Source organism: Haemaphysalis longicornis, unplaced genomic scaffold, assembly GCF_048455015.1.
Source record: "Haemaphysalis longicornis isolate Haplotype H1 unplaced genomic scaffold, Haemaphysalis longicornis Haplotype H1 scaffold_11, whole genome shotgun sequence".
In the NCBI taxonomy this organism is placed as follows: Eukaryota; Metazoa; Arthropoda; class Arachnida; order Ixodida; family Ixodidae; genus Haemaphysalis; species Haemaphysalis longicornis.
In genome coordinates, this window is record NW_027526214.1 from 3,687,313 (window position 1) to 3,707,931 (window position 20,619).

Genomic DNA, 20,619 nt, shown 5'->3' on the forward strand with positions numbered 1-20,619 from the left:
ACGTATGTGGGGAACGACAACTACAGTTCGTCGGTAGTAAAATCTGGGACAGTGTGCACTGGGACATAAAATCGCCTGTTAACTTTTCGTAAAATAGAGCAAAATTTCCTTGCCATCCTTATTGATTCTCCGTGACTAGCAAGCACTCCTACAATTGTAACAAAATTTTTCAACTCTTGTCTACAAATATCACAACGTCGAAAAAAACTTTAATGCGTAGTTATTATTCATTGCCTTTTTGTCAATTTAAAAAATTCATGTTTCGGTTATCCTACCTAAGTTTCATGGTGTGAATATATATATTTGTACAATGCTGTAATCTTCTTTTCTATAATGGCAATGCTTTTCTTACCTGCATCCTGTTGCAATGGCTCGCATCCGAACATTGTACCTTATACTAGCCTTTTGCTATGGGTTCAAGCTGCTTTTTTGGAGAGAGAGAGAGAAATAAACGTTTATTGTCTGAAAAGACTAGCTAGGACTTGGCCCTTGCCGGTCCGAGGTGGTAGGTCTCCTCAGTCCAGGAAACCTCTGGCGGTGGCTGCCGTCTTCGCCCGGTTCACCAGATTCTTCTGGTTCTCCGGATCCTCGGAGACGAGCAGCGCCTCCCACTTTTCAGCGATGTCGTGGTCACCGGTGGTATGGGCGCTTGCATTGTTTTGTGGTGCGGAAGCCTGTATTGTTGAGGACGCTTGGCTACCCACAGGTGGGTCTGGGCGGCGGTCTTCGCAAGGGCACTCCAGGATCATGTGCGGCAAGGTGTCGGGTATGTCACAATAAGGGCAGAGATAAGGGAATTGCGTGGGGTAAATGCGGTGCATGATTATTCCGTGTGCATATGTGTTTGTTTGGAGGCGACGAAGGATTACACTTTCTTCCTTGGTGAGATCGAGATGTGGTGGGGGATATCTCCTCCGCTCAAGTCGGTAGTGCTCCAATATTGCCCTATAGGTAGTGGGTACCTCTTCTGCGCCCGTTGCCGCACGGATGTTGGGTGGCAGGAAGGCCCGGCTTGTATGTTCTCGGGCTGCAGCGTGCGCTGCTTCGTTTCCCGCCATCCCTTCATGCCCCGGGATCCAGGTGACGTAGGCGTCAGGAAGTTGGGGGCGCGTCTTTAAGATTTTAAGTGCTGTCGCGGACACGCGTCCTTTTTGGAAGTTCCGACATGCCGCTTGGGAGTCGGTGAATATCAGTGCTCGGTCGCTGCAGGTTGTCATTGCCAAGGCGATGGCTGCTTCTTCCGCCGTTTCGGGGTTACGAGCCGGTATTGTTGCCGACGCTAGTTCCCTGCCTCGTTGGTCCGTGACGCTTACTGCGAAAGCACTGTGGTCTGGGTATCGAGCGGCATCTGTGTATCTTGTGTTGGGATCTTTGGCATATTTTCGGAGGAGTGCCTTCGATCTTGCTTCTCTTCTTTCTTTATGGTAAGAGGGGTGCATGTTACGTGGTATGCGTGCTACAAAGATGGCCTCTCGGAGTTCCAATGGTAGTCTTGCTTTTTCGTCGGTGTCCGCGATGTATGTTTCACTGTAATTGAGATAGCGGAGTACTGCTCTGCCTGTAGAAGTGAGCTTGAGGTGTTCGAGTTGGCTGGCTTTGTGGGCTTCGGCCATCTCCTCCCACGTATTATGTACGCCTAATTTAAGCAGCTTGTCGGTGGATGCCATGAAAGGGACTCCCAGAGCAGTCTTGGTTGCTTTCCTGATCATTATGTCCATTTTTTTTATTTCAGCGCTTTTTAAGGCTAAGTATGGGGTGCCGTACGTCATCCTACTGGTTATTAATGCTTGAATGATCCGTAAGGTGTCTTGTTCTTTGAGCCCCCTTCGTTGATTTGTGATTCTTTTAACGAGGTGGGTGACTTGTGTCACTGTTTGCTGTAGCTTGGGAAGATGAGCTGCACCCGATCCATCTTTGTGTATTGTAAGACCCAGTACCCGAAGGGAGTTGACCTTGGGAATTTCCACTCCGTAAAGAGTGACGCTGGGATCCGCATCAACAAGTTTGGGTGGCCGTCCTCGAGTTCGAGCCTTCAGCACGAGAAGTTCGGACTTGTCCGGAGCGCACTGGAGGATGAAAAAAAAACTGAAATGGAACGAAATGAAATTACAAGAGTAATAGGACACCATAACTGAAAAACTTTTTAAGCAGCTTACGTGAAAAACAGCCCTTTATTTGTCGGGGTTTCTTCTTATGTTACTTTGTGAATGTACGTTTTATTGTGGTGGTTTTTAGAATTTCATATAGTCAACACTTTTTTACGGCTGTTAGCAGTACCGTCTTCTGCATGGTCAATAAAGAACCACTGACTAGTTTTATTCAATGTTTGTTAGGCGTGTCAAAATGTCATTTTTGCGCACGATGTCCTAATGACGCGAACGGTTTGCGACGGGAGTTGTTTGCGAAATCTCAAAAATATAAGTGTCGGTTAACCGAACAAATTAACTACATTTTGCAGCTGAGCACCACCTGGCAGATGAATGTTGGCGATGAAAATGATGGGCTTTTAAGCCTCGCCTGGTGATGACGGAAGTGGAAAGCCGCTCCTTTGTCGCTATTTTATATATATTGGGTTATTACCCTAAATTGTGCTTGACATATTTGATACGCATGGTTATAACTTAGGTAGCGTGGATCGTACTCACAGCCTTGCAAGAAAAGTTTTTATTTGTATGGAGTTTAGATAGATAAATTCAGAGGAAACCGTTTCCAAGTCACCGAAACGAGAACGGTAATGTAGACAATTCTTGCATTATCTTTTCGGGAACTGTAGCCACAAAATGAACATCAGAAAGAAAGACGTGCAACAGTACAGTGCTATAACTTTCTTAAGTAGAGATGACTTGCAGGTGCGTTTTTGAACGTGCTATCGTTCCTGTGTTTTCTCAGCCGCTCTGAATGTATGTATTTTTTTTTATGTGGAAAAAAATATTTCGTGAGTAGGTTTCCCGAAGGTGCGGAAATTTTTCGTTTGTGTTTTAGTACATGGGGGTAAGTAGCAAAATCCATTATTCTAAACTCATTTTTCTGTTATGTGAAGAAAACACGCCTTAAACATTGCGAAATTAACGAAATGTTAATTAAGAATTCATCCTTAGGACACCAAATTTAACCACCTATAAAACAAAAGGAGAACTATGATCGGTTCTTGTGATCGTATTTTGGGAATTTTTAACAGTTAAAGTTTTTATGTCTTCTTGCACTCAAGGAATGCCCAGAAACTTATTTAGTGCTCCTCGCATAATACCAGAAGCATTATCTACGATATATTTTTAGTCTTTTGTCCGGCTTTCTTCTTTTTATGGCCTGACTTCTAACTGTCACTCTTTATTATCTTCGAAGTTTCGATTGCGTCATTTTCGCTTCCTAAATATTTACCGCGCATAATATTTGCGTTGTGTGTGTGTAGTTTCAGCAATTTTGTTTACAATTTATTCCTAAAAAGCTTTCTGAAGTACAACCTACGTCGAATGACAGAACTATACGGTTTAAATATCCAGAAATATAAAACGCTGATGCTGACCAATACTGTTTATTGTCCATCTATCTCAGGCTCTAATACTACGTTTTGCTCTTTTTACGTAACAATGTAACTTAATGTTACGTAAATGCTCTGTTTTGCTAAACCTGAAGGGGAAGTTTTGCTTTTTTGCTTGCCGTTTATGCCTTTATCTGCCTAATATTAGGCCGATATTGCAGTGTATATACTGTTTATTGTGTCTGCAAGAGGGTATACTTCTGATAGCCGCAGATTACTGCTTTAGTTTGTACAAAACACCAGTCATTCCACCCTGTGAGGCCTGTTCATAGCTTTTGGTTCATAGTGGCCAACGACAATTTTGGAAAACAAATTGATAGAATGATTTCATGGTTTATTCATTGATTGATTGACTGAGTAATTTACGCATTGATAAGCCACAAGCAACGTATGGTTAAAGCGATTTTCGCCAACAAAAGTGAGGACGGAAACAGTGTATAGAATTTCCAACCCTCGTTGTGTTGCGAGCCCAACCTCACTTAATTAAGGTGGGGAATGATTATAACCACACACTTACAAAGGGAACACGTACAACCTGATCGGCAATCATGCTTCTGTGTTTTGTAACACGCGAAATATCTCCAAGCGTACTCCTAAACACTGATGCGTTAGTGATGGCACAACTATTTTCTATTTAGGGCAACTGTATGGATGTTATAGCTGCTGCATATTCCTGAATAATAAAATGTACGGATATTTCAATGAGAAATATTGAAGGGTACAGCGAAAAACAGACCAAACACTTTACCAAAGGGTAAGAAAATTGTCTCCATCTATTCCTGCTAAAGTTGACGCTCAGCAGAGCTGTGGTGATGTTGTAAACCACTACCTTCGTTTATGTTGCGGGGTGGGGGGAGGGGTATTGTTAATTTGATCGAAGATATGGTTTAAAGCGTCGACGCAACGCAGGCGATGAGGCGTGCCGTAGTGAAGGGCTCCGGATTGATTTTGAGCACTTGGGCATCTTTAACGCGCTCCTAAAAATCTCGTACACACGGGCGTTTTTGCTTTCCACCTAAATCAAAAAGGCGGCTGCTGCAGCCGAGAATCGAACACGCGACCTAGTGTTTAGCAGCTCAGCACCTTAGCCACTGAGCCACCTCGGCAGGGGGGGAGGTATCGTATCTGGCGTGTTGTCTGCGCGTGCTTGCCGCTTTCGCTATGCTTTTCTGGTGAAAATGCTGAATTCTGCGTAAAATGCCCAGCGGTCTTTCATAAGAACGGCTTTGTTTTGCCTTACCTGCCGCATGCGTTTTCACTCAAATAGATTTAACTCGCTTTTCGAGGGCAGCTGGAAACCGAATCTTCACAAGGCGCAAATCCTGATGCTTATTGCTTAAAAATGCCCTAGCAGTCATCATATGGTTTTGGTGCTTGTTTTTTTTGTTGTTGTGCCGACTTCTCAGCTTTCTTGCGTACACCTCGATTGCCTGACACATGCGCCCAGCGTCAAGAACGGGAAGAACTGAATCCCGCCAGAGGTTTTTTGTTTACGGCACACCTTCCGACCCACAAATTGCCAGCAGCTTTGCTTAAAAAAAACTTTTGTTAGCGTTCAGTTGGTTTTCTTCTCTATATCGTGGTTTGTGTTATCGCCATTTTTGCCCATAAAATGCCTTCCAAATCTTAACTTTTATTGAAGACAGGTTTATGAGTGCAGCTGGCTTTCTTCCCACTGCCATTTATTATACGTACAAGTTGTTGACTCTCAAGTTTGATTCACGCCGATGTGAAACCATATTGCTCATTTTATTTGTTTGGAGTCGAACTTGCAGAAGCCAAATAAACCTTATTCATAAGATGCAAATAGCTGATTTCAAGCTGTTTACATATTCGCCTGTACGCAGTCAATTTACTACTTTAATGTTTTTTTCGGTTTCCTGGGCTTCTGTCAAGAATAAGTCAAAGCTCTTGAAAGCTTTATGCTGTGTCAACTATACAAGCAAATGCAGGCTTCGATATAAAGACAAACGTGCTTTTTACATCACAATAAAACACCTTCAGCTATAAGCAGCTGAGTAAGTAATTTATTACTGCAAAGCAGTATATGTCTAACATCCGGCAGCTTTTATTCTGGTGTCACCGATTTACTCTGCGCCACTCCGGAGCTCCTCCTCACCACCGGTCACACCTCTTTCACACCTATTTTCCCCCTTGCCTCCACCGATGCCCCTTTGCAAATTGTGCAGTCCGCAGCTAACGGCGGGAGTGCGGTTATCAAATGTTTGCGAAAAATAAACAGAAGCACGGATCGGTCAAAAATTGTTCTCACGATTACTACATACCTTAAAAGAAATGTTTCCGCAACGCAAGCTGTGCATTCTTGGTCGCGGAGCATTTCTGCTTTGTGTCAGGAAGTGTTCTCGTGATCAGCGGACGTATAGCGGCGTGGGCTACTCTGCTGCTACCTCGCAGTTGGCTTCCGCCGCCGGCAAGCATGTTGCAAATTGGGTTCGAGTCACCCGCGCAAACGTCGCGTGGTTTGGACGAGCGGAGAATGAAACAGCGTCTGGGAAAGTGTCTGGGGGAGGGCGCTCCTTGGTGGCGACACATGAAACGTGTTTTGGAAGGGCAGAGCGAGTGATGACGCTGCGTACCCCACGTGTCGTACCCCACTTTCCCCTTCGCTAGATGCTTCTCTCCGTTTTCTTTCTTTCGCCGCTGCTGCGTTCGCTCTCTCAGTTCGACATATGGACGTAAAAAATTGACATATCACTATGTGCGGCTGGCAGAGACGTGAACTGACGTCATTCTCTAAAGTTAATATTAAAGTAGCGGCAACAGTCTGAACCCAACCTTACGCAAACAGTGAGAGGCTAACGACGCAGGAGAGGCACAGGCAGATCCATTTTTATCGGGAAAAACAAAGCTTGGATCTGCTTGATAATATTTCTTCTAATTGGCTAAGAAATATGCTTCATCGCAAAATACGATAACGTGATTTCTTTTGTGCACGCCATGGACTGCATCCATCTTTGCAGGTTATCCTTCTTGACAAAGTAGAAGGGCACTAATTTTTAGCAGAGAGGTTCTAGCACCTTAAAGGAGAATTTTTTCTGGGTGAGGCAAAAGATATCAAGAGATCGCAAGGAAAGCAATGTTTAAAACTCGCTCGTTGTTTGTACCCTTAACAACTATTGGAAAAAGCTTGCCAATTTCGTTTTATCCGAAATACTTGTTTTTACAAAATTATAGCATGCGATCCAAGAAAGTGTATATTTTTTTTGCAGTATATGACATAGGCACCAAACTACTGAAATGCAGACTTGGTTCCTTAGTTAAAACCTAAAATGTGACAAACCACAAAGAACCACAAGATTAAAAGGAGATTGGGTGGAATTTTTCAATTCAGACCTCGATTTAAAAGGGTTTTTTTCAAGATTCTTCTACCCTAAACTCTCTAACTGAATTAGCTTCTTATTAGATTTACGAAATGCCCGGTTTTCATACTGCTGGTGGCTGCTTTGCCAAAGAAAATTGTTTTGCTTCTACGTAAAAAGACGTATTATGTCCTATATTGAAATATACCCATGAAGGTATTTTAGTGTATAGCTGATTCATTATCTTGATATCTTGCATCTTTCTAAAGCAAGACACAAGACACAAGCAAAAAAGAAAGTTCTCTTTTTGGTATAGCAGGTCACAAGTGCACGCTGATATGTTGCCACAAACGGAAATTCTGTGTGGTCGTGGGGGACGACAGCTGTAACTCTTTTTTCAAGCCATTTTAGGCTCCAATATATGGCATTTTGTTTCGCTGACATTGCACGAAGTTGGTTGGTTAAGCGTTTGCCTTGGATTTGAAGTGTTAAGTGTTTTGTATTTGCGGTACTTTCAGTATGAAATCATATTGGAGGGTTGGTTTGACATTTTAAAGGCTCACTTGGTACTCGAACAAATATTTCGTTGTTATAATAATTGTATTCCGAAGGGGTTCCTTTTTTGTTTTAAGTTTTTATATTTCGGTTCGGATAATTGTAATTTTTAATTCATCATCAACAAGATCACAGGTCACGACCCCCAAGCTCACCTTTATCTCACCAAGTTCTGAAGCATGCTTCTGTATTCCAAGAAACATTACGCTTCGCAACATCCTTGAATTTTTTTTCATTTCTGACGTCAACTTTTCAATTATCCTTACAAATGGTTTTGCAACTGTTTGTGCATTATCGAATGAATTTTTTATGCACAGAAAATAAAATGAAACGGTGTAGGGCAGCTGTTACTGCTCAAAGAACATCGGTGCCCGAACTTTCACAATACACTCACTTACTTTAAAAATGGTGGAATGTTTTTTTCGTGCATACAGTACTGGCAATGCTGCGAAGTTTTGTGGAAAAGGGTTCGTCTAGAGTAAAACACAATTACAAGTATTTATGCATTTTTTTATTTCTTGTTAAATAACAATTGGGCCAATCAAGACAACCGAGTGGGTGGTAATAGAGAACACTCAAAACGACAAAACAAAAACTACATTGTTCCTGAAGTAAATGTGTTTCTTTGTCAAGCAATTCTAGCTTAGGCGCCCTTGAAAGCATTGAAAAACTCATACGGCGGGCGGATTGGCGAGTTCACTATGTCTATTTAGTGTATCTGGCATGGAAAACAGAGAACGAAGTTATTTCGGCGGGCAGGAATACTGCTGTTTGGCATGTTGCAAAAACTGGGAATTGCAATGGGGAGAAAAAACTAATTAGGCAAGCAGGCTAGACATTACACCCCGCTAAATACACCCAAGTGGTACGTTATTAGTGCTAATTGAATAGATTCTACTTAGCGTGAGATTTAATCAATGATATTCCAGCGGTTTTATTGTAATTACATGTTATAAACCGAGCCAAGTTTTCTCCTCTTTACAACGACTGTGATAAAGTATGTTATGGAATGCTATACTGGTGCTATAAAATCCAGTTTTATGCGAATGTATCGGAGTCGCTTGATGTGAAAAAAGTGTGCTTGAAAAATGGTGTTACAGGTTACCTAAGCTTACGGGTAGTCTTTAAATTTAGAGGCTATCGAACATTCCAGTTTAGATAAGCAGTGGCGTGCACACCAACGTGATTATCTGGGTAACGCATTTCTAACGGGTTGTTCCCAGGTTCTTGATTGCTATTGTCATGGGCGATCTAGTTATGAACGTGAGATCATGGTTTTTAAAATAGACAATAGGATTTGCCTGAAGAATTAATAGAGCGCACACAGCAGATAATTTCAGGGGAAATCAAACAGTCGTAAGCAATTAGCACAATGTAAAGAAAACATTGCAAAGAAGTCGGTAATGTATATAAAAAACATCTCTCAGCATGTTAGACAGAATGCAAATAAGTGAAACGTGACGCACTTTAGGTGAGGGAAGTTTTTAATGTGACAAAAAGTCTTGGTATGCAGTATCCGCACGATGACCTGCCGCCACTTCCTCCCTCCGACACCTCATGGCTTACGAGCTACACGAACCAAAAAAATTCCCTCAAGAGATGAAAGATGCATCGCCGCTATCGCTTTTGCACTTGAACATCAGAAGCTTGCCAGCACCCTCTGACGCCCTGTATGATTTGTGTACTAGCCTGAATGATATATTTCATTTTAGAGCTCTCTCGGAAACATGGTTATGGCATCAAGACGCCTGTCCCTATAATTTACTGGGCTATCAGCTAGAAGTTGTTACTAATCTAAATCTAATCCAACTAATCTAACCCACATTTAAATCAAGTACTTACACCGCCTTCACATGGGGTGTAGGTCTATACATCAGTTCTTCCCTTCTATATGTTGTCAGAAATGACTTAAATATATTGTGTGAATGGTGCGACTCAATTTGCATCGAGGCTGCATCCTATCATACATCGCGAGATAAAGTTCCTCACAATACAAAATATACTATTTTAAGATTAATATACAGGTCACCACAAAATAGAAAGGAACACATTTTGGCTGAAATATAAAAAGGTACTGTGCTGTCTGTATAAGTATCAGTCTTATACAACCCAAAAATTATTTTCGGTGATAAAAATATAATGTCTAACGAAACGATTCATCCAAAAGTCAGTTATATAACCTAGTAAGCAATCATGGCCTTGAACAATTAAAACGTCCGTGATCCGAATATCAAGCAGCAAACAAAGTATACTTCATATAACTACGGAATATTCCTCAGCAACGTTCAAAAATGATACAATTTTTCTAAATAACAGATCATCTGCCAGTGTTTGCAATTGCATACCCACGCCATAGCGAAAAGAAGCAAAGCCCTGCAGTATTTACAACCGCACTATCATTTTGAATTTACTCTCTAGGGAAAGTTGGCAGCCTGTATATTTAGACGTATCAATTGAGGATAAGCAGTGCCTACAGGATAACAGCAAAACTTATCTACAGGATAAGTTTTGCTGTTTTCTGAGAGTTTCAGCGAGCACATCAAAACGCGGAAAAATTACAATTACGCAATCTAGAACCACATTTAAGCGTAAACCATGATTAACGACTGCACTGCTGAAATCTATCAACCATAAGAATAATATTTACAAGAAACTCATGCGCAGTCCCCCAAAAATTTCTGCGTGAAACAGCTACCAAGGGTAAAATAGGTTGCTTACAAACCTAAATGATGTATCAAAATGGAAATATTCCCACTCTAAAATACGGCAAGCAAATGGCAACAAAAGTGCAACCTGGAAGGTTAATAATTCTGCGTTAAACAAAACTACCGCTGCGAGCGACGTAACAAAACTAGTTGTGAATGGTAGCATTGTAACATGTAGTAGTGCCATTTCAGAAGCGTTAGTAATTGTTTTATTATGGTGACTTTCAAATTAATAGACTCAGTCGGGGGAAGTAATTATTGACCACAGAAACGGTACAACCAGTGCCAGATAACTTTTCCTACAATCACTACATATACACAAAATTCATCAGTTAATTTTAAGTTTAAAACCAACTGCATCAATAGGTTACTATGATATTTCGGCTTCACTGAAGAAAACGTGCGCAGCTTATCTAATTGAACCCTTAGCGCATATTATTAAAGTCATGTTCACCATGGGGGGAATTTCCAATAGGGCTTAAAGTATCAAAAATTGTACCAATCTTCCAAAAGGGAAGCACACCGAAACCAGAAAGGTACGGACCGATATTAGTCGTATCACCATTATCGAAAGTTTCGGAAAACACGATGCTCTCTCGTTTAGACCAATTCTTTACTTTGAATGGACTATATCCGCAAGAGCAATACGGTTACTTGAAAGAAAAGTCGGCATAGCTAGCTGTGGTCAACATAGTTGAAAAAACAAAAGAAAATACTACAGTGGGTGTGTTCGTAGATTTGACAATGGGTTTGATGAGATAAAACATAAAGTAATATTTACCAAACTAAAATACGGAATTCCTAGAACTCCTCCCGAACTAATAAAACATTACCTGCTAAATCACGAGCAATACGTATTTGTCAATGGTTCTCCATCGCAAAGAATAATGACAATTAATAGTTTACCACAGGGATCAATTGTAGGTCTGTTTCTTTTTCTATGCTATATCAATTATTTGCCTTTGTATTTGTTAGACCCATGTGTTTTGTACGCAGAGGGCACTAATGTTCTCTGACAGTCAGAAATTAATCGGACCTTTAAAAGAAAGCTAACGGCGTCTTAGCGAAATTATCGTGATGTTTAAACCACAACCTGCTTGGTGTAAAGGTTTCACAGAGGAACTATCTTGTTTTACAGCAAAAAGACACCCATCTAATAAAGTCGTCCGGCTCAACATTGTTTACCCCAGAAACGTGACACGTGCAAAGTTCTTGGCCGCATACATAGACGATAGATTTCTATGTCACCAGCATGTTCAAAAAACGACACGTAGGATAACCGAAAAATTCCAATGCTTTATAAGGTAAACAATATATTACCCTTAAAACTACTATTAAACTATTTCACAGCTTGTTATATCCGCACAGTACATATGCAGTCAGTGATTATAAATTAACCTGTCGTACCACTCCTTCACCCATCGAAAATCTCAGAACGCAGCTTTTTGCGCCCGGATTTTCTGGAATAGATATGAGTCTGTTATATTTGCCTATCAAATGCTGAACTTACAGCCCTTAAACCTGGTATAAAATATCATGCCCTGATCCTTCTGTATAAAATAAATTGCAATATCATGTGTCCTTCGAATCAAGTCTCACACTGTTGTACGAAATACTCTCTTCGAAACACGCGCCCAAGTACACTAGCAGTACCCGACAAGTAAACACTACTACGGAATATTTTACTTTTCTTTCAAGGTTGCACGCTTATGGAAAAAACTCCCACATAACATCACGTCGCCAAAATCATTTATGTGTTTAAAAACAACAAAAAGTTCAAGTGTTGATGTTGTTTGAGTGATTCATCGATTTTAATAGTGAACATGATATCAAGTGTTGAGTAGCCTGCGATTTGGAACGACCTTCAGCAGGGTAAACCTAGCTCAAGCACCTCAAAAGCTTCTGGTGACTCCAGAGACGGCAGAGATTCCCACCATCAGCACGATAAAGGAATTGTACAAGGTTAAGCGGCCACCGTTCGGAGTAACAGCAAGCCCAGCCATTTTCCAAAGGTTCATGAAGATGACATTGTGTCGATTTGCTGGTGTTTGTGTTTACTTCAACGACATTATCGTGAGTGGCACCGCCGAGGCAGAGCGCAACTGCCCACTAGAAGTTGTTAAACAGATACTGCCCAAGGTGAACCTTCCACTTATCTAGGTCAATTGTCGTTTTGCAGCACCTGAAGTACGTTTTCTAGGCCACAGAATCGGTGCCAAAGGGATTCGCACCACGGATGACAAGGCCAGGGCTATCGTCGGAGCACCTGCACCGACAAGCAATCAAACCTTGCAGCCATTCCTAGGGATGTTGGCATTTTATGGCCGTTTTTAAAAAGCCGAGCAACGATCACTTCGGCGCTGCACGAGCTGTTGCAAAAAGATGTTCTATGGAATGGCATCAGAAGCATCACAATGCTTTTGATGAGCCTAAACGGCTCATTATGACAACAACCGTCTAGGCACATTATGACTAAGCCAAGCCTCTCATAATCTCATGTGTTGCGTCATGTTACGGCGTTGGGGCAGTGCTGGCTGACCAACAAAGTCTGGGAAGAGAAGCCCCGATAGCTTTTGAGTCCCGCACACTGTGGGCAGCCGAGCCGAACTATGCGTAGCTAGACGGGAAAGGTCTTGCGGTTGTGTTTGCGGCTGACCATTTCAACAGGTACATCCTAGGACCCAAAGTCACGTTCATAACTGATCATCAGCCTCTACTTAGAATCCTAGGTCCAAAAAAGGCAGTGCCGCAGATGCTCTCGCCCCCCATAACACGATGTTGCTTGAAACTGGCAGCCTACGACTATGACCTCAAATACCAGGCGGGTAGGTCGAACCAGAATGGCGTTGCGCTTAGCAGGTTGAAGCTTCTTGCAGTGCATTGAACAGCCACATGTTCCAGGTGACGTACTCATGTTTGAGGACCTCTCACTGCCGCCGCCTAAACCAGGTGCCATACCAGCCTTAACACAGAAGGGCTGTTCACAGCCACTCAAGAAGGTACAATACAGCAGCTTAACGGAGACGAATTCACACCATCCAGCAGAACAGGCTCTGAGCCGGCAATCTACCGTGGTTGTATCACTTGGGGGTCCAGGGTAGTCATTCCCGTTGTAGCACGCAAACAAGCGATGTCACTGTTGCATGCAGGACATCGTGGAGTCGTGGCTATGGAAGGCAGCGCCCGCAGCTACTTGTCGTGGCCTGGCTTAGATGGCGACATGGAGGCAACAGTTCGCTCGAGGGAGCCATGCCAAAGCACGCGGTGCAACCCCGCTAGGGCCCCAACGCCGTCATGAATCCCATCGTCAATGCCGTTGCGCACAGTGCACGTGGATTTAGCTGCAGCTGTGCGGACATACATTTTTGTTGGTCGCACATGCTTCGACAAAGTGGCTGTAAGTGCGAGAAGTACCCCAGCCTACGTCGGCAGCAGTGTCTGCGGTACTGCTCAGCCTTTTCGCTACTTTTGGCGTACAGCAAAAAAGTGTGTCCGACAATGGCGCAGCTTTCGTGTGTGTTGAAATGCGGAGGTTCTGCGGAGACAACGAAGTCAGCAACATAACCTCGGTGCTGTGCACCCTGTTACCAACGGCCAGACACAGTGCTACGTTGGCGAGTTGAAAACAGAACTTGCACGGGCCAAGTGTGTTTCGACGAGTTGCCGGCTTGCGCGATTCGTGTTTCGGCAACACAGCACCATCCACCAGACCAAAGAAATCACACCGCCCATTGCAATGTGTGGGCGGAAGCTTCCAACCTTCTTGAACTTGATCAAGCCTGCACCAGAACCAACTCAGACATAACCAAACGGGATTCCGAGAGAGTCACAGATGGCCCATCAATGACGTTGGCATGGGACCTGGTTATAAGTAACGAAGTTGACACGCCAGAACACCAGCGTAACCTACCAAAAACAGTCGTGGAACAACCCATCGCTACTGCTCCAAGGAAAGGACGAGAGTCTGACATGGTGAAGCCTCGGAAGTCTCAGCGAGCAATACCGCTACCTTCCATAAGGGGGAACAGGTGTCATGTACCGCTCTCAGTCAAGCCCTAAGTCTAGTACTGCGCTCCGTCAAGCCATAAGCGGACAGTTCTCGCCACCTGGTGGGGCCCACTTGTATAGTGACTCACGTTACTTATATTGGGCGGGTCTAGAGCAGCAGTGCGTGCGCAAGCATAGACGACGCCGTACACCTCCGCGCTAGTTCTTAATAAAGTACCTCCCTTTGTGTTCTTCAGTGCGTCCACGAGTCCTGCACTGTCAACTCGGACTACCTAACTCCGGCTACTAACAAATATGACCAGTGTTTCAGTTTTATTCAAATTGCTTTTATATTTGTTTTTTTATACGGCTGTTTTCTTCTCGCTCTTTCTCTCTCTGTCTGTTTCGTGCTTTCCGTAATTTTTTGCAGTGACCAATGGCCCTTCTCCTCCGTCATGACTGTCATTTGTGGTGTTATGCATTTATTGCCAAGTCTTTGTATCAATACCGTGTACGAGGAGAATGTGTGTTTTGTTCCCACATTCTCATAAATATTATTACCTCATTTATCGCAGAGACTCTGTTTAAAACCCATTATTGAGTTGTGGGGTCCCCCCTGCATATTTCAACGCACGTGAATTTCATTCTGGTACAATAAACGGGAACTAACTTTAACAATGGAATATCAAGACAGTACTTTTTTTCGACAACCGCTTGATCTGAACGTTATACCATGCATCTTCTGTGCTGACGGTGATTGTACGAACGAAAACGTGTTCCGGTGTTCGTTCAATAATTTTTATGTGAGCATGTCCCAGTTAGATTAAACAAAAGGCAGTCAAATAAGGCTGTGACCACAACAAGAAAATTGCTGATTAGACATTTATTTTCAGGAAGTAGGGTTCTCCTTTCTTGGAGAAACTTTACCGCCTCGCACCTTATCAGGCGCTATCACAGAAAGATCCATAAAAGCATTTACGATCGCTATAGCTTGAATGATAGCCCATGTGGGAAACAAGACAAATGCCGCGATGTTAGAAGAAATTGAGTGTTCGAAACTGGCTGCGTAATGACTTGGGGCTTGGTGAGAGACTGTGTGGTGAAAACAAAACGCGCGGAAATCTCTGAAATACCTTCCTTTCAAACAAAAGAGCTGCATAGTTAAGGCTTGATTTGGCCATTTATTTTTACAAAATTCGAAATCACCGAGTATAAATGGGAGCACAGGTACGCAGCTACATACCACGTTGTTATGAAACTGCGTAGATCAGCTTCAGAGCTTGCTGGAATGGTGTAGAACATGTGACACCTAAAACAGGTCTTGGCCTATCCACACAACACAACAACAAAAATTACACCATCTCCTCGAAGGAAACTATGTGGTGATGCAAAGCATTTTGGTTCCGTGAAGGTCCCACACAAGAGCACAACCCGTGCAGGCGGTGCCTCGGAGCGAAGAACACTGTGCGCGTGACGGAGGCAGCGGCCTCCCAGCGGACGTTCGCGACATGATCGGCTCTGCGGAGCACGGACTCCAGCTCAGGGCCGTCCAGCGGGTCGAGGCGGCTCTTTCGCGGCAACGGCGAAAGGAGGACCCGCGCTCCCCCCGGTTGCTTCCCTCGGGAACGGTGACAGGGGGCGGGGCGGGGACGCCCCTAGTAGCCCGAGCCGCAGGTCAGGCCCATTGCTTCGAGGTCAGCCCGATACCTAGAATCGGTAGATAGACAGGGGTGACGGCGAAGCCCTGCGTGGCCTGACGCGCACCCCCCGCCGGATAACGCAATAAAGGTCATTTCTCTATCTCTCTCGGAGCAAACTGAACGCCGACCAGCGCGCGCATTTGGTTTTATGCAGCTGGAGGAGAGGAGAATACAGGAGAGACGCGCGTGTGCACTGGGGGTGTGGACGGCGCGACAACAAGGGAGAGACAGAGCCCCGACCATGAGATGGCTCCTGGATCGACACTGTCTCCGGTGTCTTCCTTGGCCGGCACGAGGCGAGTGCGCTTACAGTTGAAATGCTCCTGGAGCGCCAGTGTTGCCAGTGTCTTCCTGAGCCGGCACAAGACGAGCCGAGCGGCGAGGAGGAGAGCGGAGTTATCACGGCTGGTTAGGGCTCCTGTAGCGACAGTGTTGCCGGTTTCTTCCTGAGCCGGCATGAGACAAGCCGAGGGGCGAGGAGGAGCGGCGTTATCACAGCTGGCGTGGAGAGGGGAACGAGGAGTAAATGTGCGGGAGAGAGAGAGAGAGAGAGAGAAAACTTTATTTAGTGGCCCGATAGTGTTCAGAGGGTCAGCGGTTGAGCCCAGCTTGGACCCGACGGTGACCCCCTGTGGCCGGGCCGTTCATGGAGGTGGTTGCTGTGGCGGATCTCGCTGAAGCACTGGAGGTCCCGCACGGATCGCTAGAGCCACAAGGGCCTTCTGGATGTCTTTATTGGGGCTGAGCAGCGCGGCCTCCCAGTCTGATTCGTTGTGAATAAAATTGTCGGTCTGCATAGTGGGGCACTGCCATAACATGTGTTGCATGTTGGCCCAGACTCCGCAGGATGGACAGAACGGGCTGTATAAGCTAGGGTGTATTCTGCTGTACAGTGCTGGGGAAGGAAGGGTGTTCGTCTGGATTTGACGTAGTGTGGTCGCTTCGTATCGAGTGAGTGAGGCGTGCGGGTGTGGGTAAATGCGTCTAGCATCCTTGTAGTAAGCTAGGACATCTTGAAAGCTAAGGAAGGGTGCTGAGAGCAGAGTAGTGGCCGGATGATCTGACGCCTGGTTGGTGAGCTCGCAGGCCAGCTCATGAGCCACCTCATTCCCCTCCAGGCCCGAGTGGGCGGGGGTCCAAAGGAGACGTATGGGAGGTAAGTGCGGGGTCTCGGGGATGGTGCGTAGTATTCGAGCAGCTGGGGGACTGCACTTGCCGTTCGTAATGTTTCGCAGGGCGGTCTGAGAGTCAGTTACGATGATTCCAGGAGAGGCACTGCGAGCGATTTGTACAACCGCAAGGGCGATGGCTGCCTCTTCTGCGTCTGTGATGTCGCCATGGGGCAAGGTGCATGCGACTTCCTGGTTATTGGGAAAGTTAGATGTGGCAGCGCAAAGGGCGGGGCGTCCTTTATATGGGGAGGCGTCCGTATACCACACATGTGAATGGGTCTTGAGGAGGCGGGTGAGGTACCTCGTTCGTGCCCGGCGCCGACCGTCCTGCGAGCCCGCTTGCATGTTCTTGGGAAGAGGGGGCGCTTCTATCACCGCTTGTAAAAAGGCAGGCACGGGTTGCGCAGAAGGGTGTTCAAATGGGACCGTGCGGCCTAGCCGTTGTAGGATTTTTCTGCCCGTAGGCGTGAGTGCGAGGCGGTGCATGTGAGAAGTGCGCTGAGCCTCGATGAGCTCATCAGCTGTATTATGGATGCCAAGCTCCAGAAGGCGGTGGGTAGGGGCCGTTCCGGGAATTCCTAGCACCTGCTTGTAGGTACGGCGTAGAATTATATTGAGCTTTTCTGTTTCAAGTCGAGTCAGCAGGAGATAGGGGGTGGCATAAGTTATCTTGGAGAGTATGAAGGCTTGCACGAGGCGAAATAGAGTGTGTTCGGAAATTCCCTGCCGCCGATTAGCTACCCGAGTGAGCATGCGCCCGACCTGGGTGGCATGAACATCGAGGCGGCGGATGGTTTCTGAGTTGAGACCGTTTGCTTGAATGTGCATCCCCAATATCCGAATAACGGGAACCTGAGGTATGGGCGTTCCCCTGCTAGAGTATAACTGAATGCTCTGGTGGGGTGGAGGGGTGTGACGGCCTGGGTAGATAACTAACAATTCAGATTTTTGTGGAGAGCACTGTAGCCCCTTGCTGTTGGCGTAGCATTCCACTGTCCCGATGCCGGCTTGAAGGGCGTCCTGGATGTCGCCGTCTCTGCCCCCGGCTATCCATAGAGTAATATCGTCCGCGTATAAGCTGTGTCGGAGATTAGGTATCTGGGCTAGGGCTGGCGGGAGATCCCGCATCGCCACGTTAAATAGGAAGGGCGAGAGCACTGATCCTTGGGGAGTCCCCACATCGCCCAGCAGGATGGAATCGGTTTTGAGGTCCCCGATTGCAAGGCGTGCCGTACGGTGAGATAGAAAATCCTGTACGTAGTTGTAGGCTCTTGGGCCGACGTTCATGTCCGTGAGGCCGCGTAGGATGGCGTCATGGGCTACATTATCAAAGGCACTCTTGAGATCCAAACTAAGGACGGCCCGCGTGTCCCGTGGCGAGGTTCCGGTGCCCAGTATGATGTCATGGTGTAGCTGTATCAATACGTCCTGCGTGGAGCGTCCCTGGCGGAAGCCGTAGATGGTTTCGGGGAGTAATTGGTGTGTTTCCACATATGCAGTAAGACGGTGGAGAACCATGTGCTCGAACAACTTCCCTAAGCATGATGTTAGCGAGATGGGACGAAGGTTCTCGATTTTCAGGGGCTTTCGTGGTTTTGGGATGAATACGGTGATCGCACTTTTCCAGTCATCCGGGACCACCCCGTCTGTCCAGCATTTGTTGAAGTAGGCTGTGAGTGCCGTGACAGAGGCGTCGTCCAAGTTCCGAAGTGTCTTATTGGTGATCCCGTCGGAACCAGGTGCCGATTGCGTACGTAGTTGGGCCATGGCTCTGTGGGTGTCAGACTCTGTGTACGGTGCATCAAGCGTCGGATTGGCTGTGCCGTGATATGTGCGTGCAACCGAAGGGGGCGCTTGAGTAATGTAGCGGGCTCGGAGCGCTGAAAGGAGTTGCTGGGGCTCGTCTGGATATTGGTGCAGGAGTTTGAGAAGTTCCTGTCGTTGGGATGTTCTGCTCTTGGTGTCGTCAATGAGATGACGGAGTATACGCCAAGTGCGTGAGGCACTCATATTAGTTCCCAGATGTTGGCAGAATGAGTACCATTGCTGTGCCGTTACGTGAGCGGCGTGTTTCTCTATCTCGCATTGAAGTTGTACAATTCTACGGCGGAGCGCCCTGCTACCCGGTCGGGCACGGTACCGTCGCTGGAGGCTAGATTTGGCTTCCCACAACCGTAGCAGACGGGAGTCCGCCTGTTGGATCTGAGCTTCCTGTGGTATTGTGCGGGTGTGGTGTTGAACGTCCTGCCGTAGCTGGGCCACCCATTCCGAGATATTCTCTATGGGCTGAGCGAGTTCGGTGCCCTGCAGTCGCGCCTTGCGGAACTCCGGCCAGTCAACGAGTTGCTGAGTATCGCCAGCACGACGTCTGCATAGCGGCGTCTCTAAGTGAATGCTCAGGATGTAGTGATCACTACCCAGGTCGACCCTAGTGTTGGTCCAAGTAACGGAACGGTGGTGATTTCGAATAAAGGTGAGGTCGGGGGTGGTGTCCTGTGTGGTACTCGTACCCCGCCTTGTGGGTTGCATCGGATCGGTCAAGAGCGTAAGACGCTCTTGTTGTGCATCAAGCCATAAGCGGGTGCCCTTCGCTGTGTTCCGTCCGTAGCCCCATGCTGTGTGTGGGGCATTGAAGTCGCCCAGGACAAGGAGCGGGGAATGATGGCCTGCCAGATCGGCCGCACGTCGAAAAAGTTTAGAAAAACGGTGAGCCTGCCGGGGGCTGCTGTACGTATTAAGTATAAAGACGCTGCTCTTGCGCTGGCCCGTGGTGAAAACCAGTTCCACCAGCACGTGATCGGCCCCCTCGACTCCCATGGCATGTTGTATAACTGGGATATTGCGACGGACCAGCGTGGTGACCAGGTGGTGGGGGCGGCTGGCAGGGGCAGTATCTAACGGGGCAAAGGCACGGTAGCCTGCGAGTTTGGAGGTGCCATATGTCTCTTGTAATGCAATAACATCTGGTACAGCGTCGTTCCCCACTGCATTTAGGTGCTGTTGAAGGACGTCGCGCTTCTTTCGGTAGCTTCTGCAGTTCCATTGCCAGATAATTATGCTGCTATAGGGCCGTCGGTTATCTTGTCCCATGTTAATCCCCGAGAGTATTCTTAGGTAATGCAATATGCTCTAGGAATGTGCTTGTGTTGGGCTCAGGGGTGGGATGCGTGTACGGCTTGTGCTTAATTGGGCCGCCGCCACCGGAGACCGGCTGGCTCTGCGTGTTTTCTAGAACCGAGATTCGGGCTTTCATGGCTGAGAATTCTTTTGCGATAGTATTGGTGAGATCCGTGATCATGCCCTTGAGCTCCTCCAGGCGGTCGTTCATTGCACGTTCGGTTTTCTGTTCGAATTGCTGTAGTTTAGAGTCCACGACTTGCTCAGTTGTATACTGAGCATCCTTGGGTTTAGCATCAAGTCCCTTACGACGTTTGGAAGACTGTATAGAGGCGATTTCGGGCTCCGAGTCGGCGGGTGTGGGTACGTCGCTGGGGAGCTCACTGCGTGCAATTTCAGATGGGGTGTGCCGGGCTGACTCGGAAGGAAGTGTAGTAGTGGTGTCCATGTTCTCCTGGGACGAGAGCTGTCCTGCCGCCTGTCGGGCGAGTTGTGTACGTAACTGAGTGTTCTCTTCCACTAGGA

General features: G+C 46.3%; 1 protein-coding gene across 1 annotated transcript in view; it reads right to left on the bottom strand.

Annotated features, from left to right (window-relative positions):
- Positions 1-451: 451 nt before the first annotated feature.
- The window catches only part of LOC144160967 (uncharacterized), a 29,126-nt gene continuing 8,958 nt past the window's right edge, over positions 452-20,619 (bottom strand). Inside the window, exons 5-6 of the mRNA XM_077692038.1 lie at positions 19,694-19,895; positions 452-2,085 (exon numbers count right to left, since the gene is read on the bottom strand). Coding sequence (XP_077548164.1) covers positions 516-2,085; positions 19,694-19,895 — 1,772 coding nt within the window. The 3' untranslated portion in view covers positions 452-515. The remainder of the gene's footprint in view (positions 2,086-19,693; positions 19,896-20,619) is intronic.